The 7,108-nt window shown below is 35.7% G+C and overlaps 1 protein-coding gene across 1 annotated transcript in view; it reads left to right on the top strand.

Annotated features, from left to right (window-relative positions):
• Positions 1–2,196, top strand: part of RSRC1 (arginine and serine rich coiled-coil 1) — a gene marked incomplete at its 5' end in the record, with an annotated part of 300,599 nt that extends 298,403 nt beyond the window's left edge. The window contains one exon of the mRNA XM_084232251.1: positions 1,939–2,196. Coding sequence (XP_084088377.1) covers positions 1,939–2,112 — 174 coding nt within the window. The 3' untranslated portion in view covers positions 2,113–2,196. The remainder of the gene's footprint in view (positions 1–1,938) is intronic.
• Positions 2,197–7,108: the final 4,912 nt, after the last annotated feature.

Here is a 7,108-nt window from a genome sequence, read left to right on the forward strand (position 1 = left end):
TAAGCAAATGCTGTAAAACAATATTGTATCCTACCCCCACTTTTTAAAAATATTTTAATAACTAAAATAATGACTTCCATTAATACTAGACATTTAATAATATAATTTATTTAATATCCCAGGCATTCTGTGACTAGCTAAGGAAGCTAAGACTCAGCAAATTTTATAATCCATGGTCAAACTGCTAGGAAATTACAAGAAGCAGCATCCAAATTTATCCAGCTTCAAGCCCATGTTTTTCCTGCTAATCTAATGCCTCTCATAATTGTAAACTCAATGCATATTCTCTGCTAAAGTATAAAAGAAACATGCACTGGAAGGCAAGAAGTAGCACCAATAGAGAAGCATGCTATAAAAAATAAATAAACCCTTCGAATGGCCTTTACCTGGCTCAGTATACAATAGTCCAAAGTTCCAAACATCAAACACTGGACTTTTACTGCACTTGAAAATGATCAGAAGAGGAGCTGCTTTTAAAAAATGAATACATGTGCACTCAACTGTAATAAAAAGTGGAGGATGAATTTATTAGTTTAGAAAGTGGTATCCCTTTCCAGTCTCTAAAATGACTGTGTCTGCAATATAAGGTAGGGACTCGGGATGCCCAGGAAGCTGAATTATTTATCAGGAGATTACTTAGCAAAGGGAGGTAAATTATCTTGAGGACCATTTTACCCAGATCATGGGAGACATGATGGGCTACCCCTGGAGACGTAACGAAGGCTAATCTCTCGAGGATTAAATAACCCATGGCCCAAGTATCAATGTCTTGCTCTTCTGGACAGTTCTGTGCACATTTGACATGAAGTTTGTATCTTGGCAAAAGGCTTTTCTATGCTAACCACCCTTTTAGTTAATAGTCTTTCCTTACCTGTGTTAATTCCACTAATTAAGCAAGGGAGATGTTACCAGGAAAGTGGCTATTACCAGTGACATGCTAGACATTGTGTCTCCTGCAACACATATTGATTTAACTGTTTTAACTCTCTGCAATCATATTTCTCTTTTGTGTAAGTAGATAGAGAATCTGATAGTTCCTGCTGTATCATCGACCTCAGGGAACCAAATTGCTGCTTGTTTCCAAACTGTTCTCTAAATAAACTCACCACCAATAATTCAACCCTGAAATTGCTGGATCTGCCAGATATTAGCCTGCTTCAAAAAAAGGATAAATAACACTAAACATTATGATTTTTTATTTTAACTTGGAAGTACATTTTGAAACAAGTGTTTTCAAATTGAACCACCAGGTGGCAGCGCTACTCAAAACCAAAATACCTGACTCTTGACTGTGATGGGATTTTAAGTGAAGTTTCCTGACAGTTTCCCTCACTTAAGGAAAGAAATGATCGATGGTTCGCATACATTTTAAAATTACTCATTATTAAATAATGATCCCAACATTTGGATTGTACATGCGCAGGTGGCAGAGAGAACATTCTGTTATAAAAATGAAGTAATGTCACCGTTTTTACCTACATAGTCCAATACATTAAAGTTTTCTTTGAGAAGTGCTTATACACAAATAATGTAAAGTTCTCAGAGGTTAGTATCAAAGTTATTATCATTAAATGGAAAAAATTTTAGTTGTTCTCAGATCCAAAAATATAACCTACCAAATCATGCCATATAGAAATGTCCTACTTAAAGGTAGTATATGAAATATATATTTGTTCAATGGTGTATACACATAAGTACTATTTTTGTAAGAAAAATATGTTGAGCATAAGAAAGAAAGCATTTTCCCAATGTTTTTGTAGTTGCTTGCTTGTCTTAGGCATAATTATTTCTTATTCAGTACCCTAGGGCCTTTTTGAAATTACTATCATCTCAAAGGAGACTACTTGACCAATTACTATTCAAAATCATAAATATTATTAAAGTGAACCCCCCCTTGTATACTGTGATCCGATTAATGATGTGTGTTGTATATTTCAGGCGGTGGAACCTGATGAAGTGAAGTATGCAGCTGCGGTATCAGGACCAGCATCAGTAGTCAGTGATCCACCCAGCAGTGAAAAAGAAATTGACCCTGACAGCATCCCTACTGCTATCAAATACCAAGATGACAATTCTCTGGCCCATCCAAATGTAAGGACCTTAAACCTTTAGAATGACAAGTGACGTTTAATTGACTGAAATTAATTCACATGGTTTCTTTTCATACTGGTGACAAGAAAACCAGAGGAAGAAATAAATTCATGTGCTCCTGTTTGCTAAAAATAGGCAGCTGGACTCCAGCCCTTAGAGTTGTGTTTGAATCTGATGTAGCGCAACTCGTGTTGCCTAAAGTAATTATCAAAGTATTCTGTGTTCTAGAAGTATTGTTTCTTTAGTTAAGAAAAATAAGCAAAGAGAAAACTTGTAGTTTTTTAAAACCTGGCACTAAAATATTTAATTCTGACTCCTCTCTGGTTTGGTCATTGACTAGTTAAGATGTCACTAATATCATATTTTGCTGTCAACTGTAATATGACTTTATTTTACCATGTCACTCAGAAAAATTATAGGAAATTTCTTCACAAATATATGGTGTAAAATTGTTAACCAGTGGTATTGATGTTAGTCCTTTTACTCTGAGACTTTCTGAACATTGTTAATTCCAAGTAGATGGTCTTTAAGAAGTCAGTAAGAGTTAAACAGTATCCAAATCTTGTGCTGAAAATTAAACAAAGGTGATTTGTATCATGTAAGGTTATATTCAAGTCATTGGCAGACAATAACATTTTTTCTTTTTTTTAATTTCAGTTATTTATTGATAAAGCTGATGCTGAAGAAAAGTGGTTTAAGAGGTTGATTGCTCTCCGACAAGAAAGGCTAATGGGCAGTCCTGTGGCTTAAGTAACTCACCTATACCTGAACTAACACAACTTTGGAAATTTAACTTTTTTAATTCCCCCAGTATTAACTTTTCACTATTAAAAAGAATTTAGTTGATTAAATAAAAAGTTAATCTCATTTCATTCTTTACTCATGTAGGCTTGTATGTTTGTTGATTTGAACTTAAACATTGTGAATATTAAAACTAGTGTGTAAAATTAAGGATGCATAAAAATTATTGTTAATAAAGTTTATCCTAAAAATATCAATGTTAAAATAAATGGTACACTGGTGGTGTTTCTGAGTACAATTTGAAAAATGTCAAGTTATTGAAGACATGATTTGGATTAATCACACATATATAAGAATCAAACTTTATGCTATGAGATTTCATCATCCAGGTGTTGTAAAACCATTTTTGATTCTTTTATCATACCTTACTGTAAACTTTCAGCATAGTGAAACTCACTCTGAACAACCTAAGAGAACAAGCATGTTAGTCTTAAAAGAATAGCACATTTACTGAAAAAATTCCTGAAAACTATGAAACCTGATGATTTATTACTTAGAGATCAGCTTTTACGAGGTGCTTCTTTGAAATATGTTAGCAGAGGCCCTCACATTCTTTTAGAAATCACGTGTCCATGTGAAACCTAACCAGTTGGCCAAATACCCATGATAGGGAAATCACATCTGAGAAAACTTGTAAGAGCTTCCCCTTCAGTCTCACTTAACCAGTGCCTTTCCCTAGAGAGGCCAGCTCCTTGTGACTTTGATAAGGCTGTCATTGTAAAATACCTTTCTCTGGGACCTGATTGAAAATCAGCTATGCATTCCATATTGAACATGCCAGAGATAAGGACCTTTAAGCCTTGCTTCACAAAACTAGTTTTCAACAGCTGACATTTCCAATTTCTAATTTGTCCTCCTCTCTGCGCTCTCTCTAATTTAGTCTTTATGAAGATAAGCATGAAAATTTCTTATGATTACCAATACATAGAACACTTTAATGCCATCTATTTTATTTCTGAAACAACTAAAATTCTAATCCCTGTTAAAAATGGAATTGCAAAAAGTATGGAATTGCAAAAAGTATGGAAAATAGACCACGGGCAAAATACTTGTTTTCACATTCTCTGTAGATGCTAGTGTTCTTTCTGCCTTAACTGTAACTAAAAGTGGCCAGTAGGAACTCACATTTGTGTGGGTTTATATAGATACATAAAATTTTTAGTCACTAAAATTTTAGAGGGGTATTGCAGTTTCTGAAGAATTTATATTTCATTATTTACATAACTTGTACTGTAAAAGCTATCACTCTCTTGGAAAGTATATTTTAGTGACTAAGCAAGAATCTGGTTTGTCTTTGGGCCACTAGTAATTCTGCAGAGAACTTGAGCTATTCCTTTTTCCTCAGCGTGCTTGATGTTCCTTGTCTAGGAAATGTTCTGATCTACTTCACTATGCTTAACACCGGTGTTTCTCTGTGGCAAGTAGCCCAAATGCAGAAAGAATCTCGAAGTGCAATAGATTTGTACTTTAAAACTGTATCTTTCCTGCAGATAAAGAATAAAGTTACTTTTTAATTAACTAAACTTTAGTCCCTGCAGGAATTCAATAATTATTTCCCTCCTCCCTGATTTCCAACATGATTCTTTGTAATATATCATTAACTTCATTTACCTGCATTCCTATTGAAGACGACAGTATTACCACAGAAGCCAAATCAACTTTAATGAGAGAGACTTCATAGAACACTATCAAACATATCACCAAACTCAAGCGAGATGATGCACCCTGGCCTTCTGTAATACACCAGTATAATGAGTCTGTAAAACAGGACAGTCCCTTTAATGTCGCTAAGTTGATGGGACCTCAAAGTGTTTTGTGAAACATTGATTTCTTACAAAAGGATGAGTAATAATAATACAAGTTGAGTTTTCATTTCAGGATTGAGTACATTCTCAACGAAAATAGAAAAAAACTTTTTTTTTTTCCGGCACTCCTGAAGTAAGAAGAGGCAGATACCTAAGGATGAGGACAGAATACTGAATCACTCACCTACTTCTCAGCATCCTTACGTGTAAAATGAGGCAACTAAGTAGATATAACTACTTTAATTATTCAGCAAAATAAAAGAGAAAGAATATATTTATACCAAGATAATATTTTCACACAATAGCCATCTTAATGGACTGTACAACAGAGGTGCATGTTCAATGATTTGAGAAGCTACACCCTATACCTCCTGTGTGCTTCCCTGTGTGTGTGATTGGTCTGCTATAACCAAAAACCTCATCCTCCCTGACCCCTCTCCCTGCCAAGAGCATAACAAATCCTACTAGCCACTTACTTGAGGATTCTCAAGTCTTCAGTCAAATTTACCCACTTTATGCATTAACATTTTTGAATACCTAGTTTGTGCTATTTGCAGTAAAGGCAGTTTGGGTACATACAGGTGAATCCAGTGGGAGAGTCTGCCCTCAATAAGCTTAATTATGAAGCCCAGACATGTATATGATACAGGAGATAGAGTAGTCCTTAGTGGTACCACTTGGAGGACTTGGTTGCAAAGAAGAGATATATTACTCCGAGTTAGAAAAGCAAGGGAAACTTTATGGAAGAAATCACCACTGAATTAAGGCTTGAAGAGTAAGAGTGCTCCTGAAGCTACAGGATCTTACAGTTACCCCCTCCTTCCTCCTGGCTGTTCTAGAAGGCCAGAAACTGTTGCAATTCTTACCCTCTCATGAAAAACCCAAGTGACCTTGCCCTCTCAATCTTATCAAAAATCCAGGCAAGTTTGATTCCTGGTAACCCTCTGCCTTTCTCTAACCATTTCTTCCTATTGTTGGAAAATACGCCAAATAAAGCCTTCCTTTGACCACTAGCATCCATAGTCTTGTGTCACCACTGCTTGTCAGCCTGGGGGACCTGAGTGAAGACGTGCAATGGTAGTGAAGAGACTTTCAGTCCCTCTAAGAAAGAACCACATCTGCCATTGAAGCCTTGCACAGCTGTGTGGACCCTGGTATGTTCCCTGGTATGGGGTGTTCCCTGGTACACTTTGTTTTTCCACTCTGTATCTTATGAAAGTACTGTTTTAGAACTAAAAGGCACAGTTCACTGGTTTGTGATTAGATCCCTTACCAAATTTTCCTTTAGTTTGGGCATCCAGTGAAAATCTTTTAGTCAGCAAATAAAATTATAACAATGAAATGAAACAAGATATGATTCATTTTAGGTCACAAAGTTATGGAGGAATTGATACAGAATTCTTGTGCCCATGTCTCTCTCTATTTCCCTGCTGTCCCTATCCCACAACACCTTGTAAATTTTAGAGAAGAGATTTAAAACCAACTCTTGCCATTGCTCATTGAAATAGTGCTTGAATTATTAAGAAAATGTTTCAGTGCCATCCTTTAAATGTAAGTCTTACATTTTGGGATTCCTTTATGGGTTAATGGAAAAGCAAGTCATCTTGCTAAGGAAACAGCTGAGTCTTTACAGCAGCAAATGTAAATGGCAGTAAGACAGAATACTTTGTAAATTTTCTAACCACCTTCATCTTTATCATAGGGATAGACCTTACCAATGAATACATATTCCAATTTACTTACTGGATTTTTCTAAATCAAAGTAAGTGGTCTCCATTTTATTTCCAAGTTATTCTTGCTGTTATTGTATCCCCAGAATCTAACCCAGGACTGACACAGGGCTCAATACATATTTTGCAATGAATAAAAAATGAATTTGCCCATCTCAAATGGTAGTGTGGTAGTTTAAATTACTGAAGCTTTTTGCTTGAGTACTTGTGTATAATGCATAGTATTTGTGAAATGAATAGATGCCTGGATATATACCCAAAATCAAAAGCAGGGTCTCAGATATCTGTATACCCATGTCCATAGAGCATTAGTCACAATAGCTAATATGTGGCAGTAACCCAGGTGTCCATGGGTGGATGAAAAGATAAGTCAAATGTCTACCTGCATACAATGAGATACTGCTTAGCATTCAAAAAGAACATGCTGCAACATTGGACGAAACTTTAGTGTTATGCTAAATGAAATAATCCAATCACACCTAGTAAAGGATAAATATGATTCCACTTATATTAGGTGCTTAGAATCATACATACAGAAAGTACAGTGAAGGTTGCCAGGGACTAGGGGAGGGGAAATGGGTGTGATCCCCTAGAGTAAGGGCCCATCTCACAAGATGAAAAGTATTTGGGAATAGATAATACTGATAGTTGTACAAACAATGTGCATGTACTTAATACCAC

Source organism: Talpa europaea, assembly GCF_964194135.1.
Source record: "Talpa europaea genome assembly, chromosome: 4".
Classification (NCBI taxonomy): domain Eukaryota; kingdom Metazoa; phylum Chordata; class Mammalia; order Eulipotyphla; family Talpidae; genus Talpa; species Talpa europaea.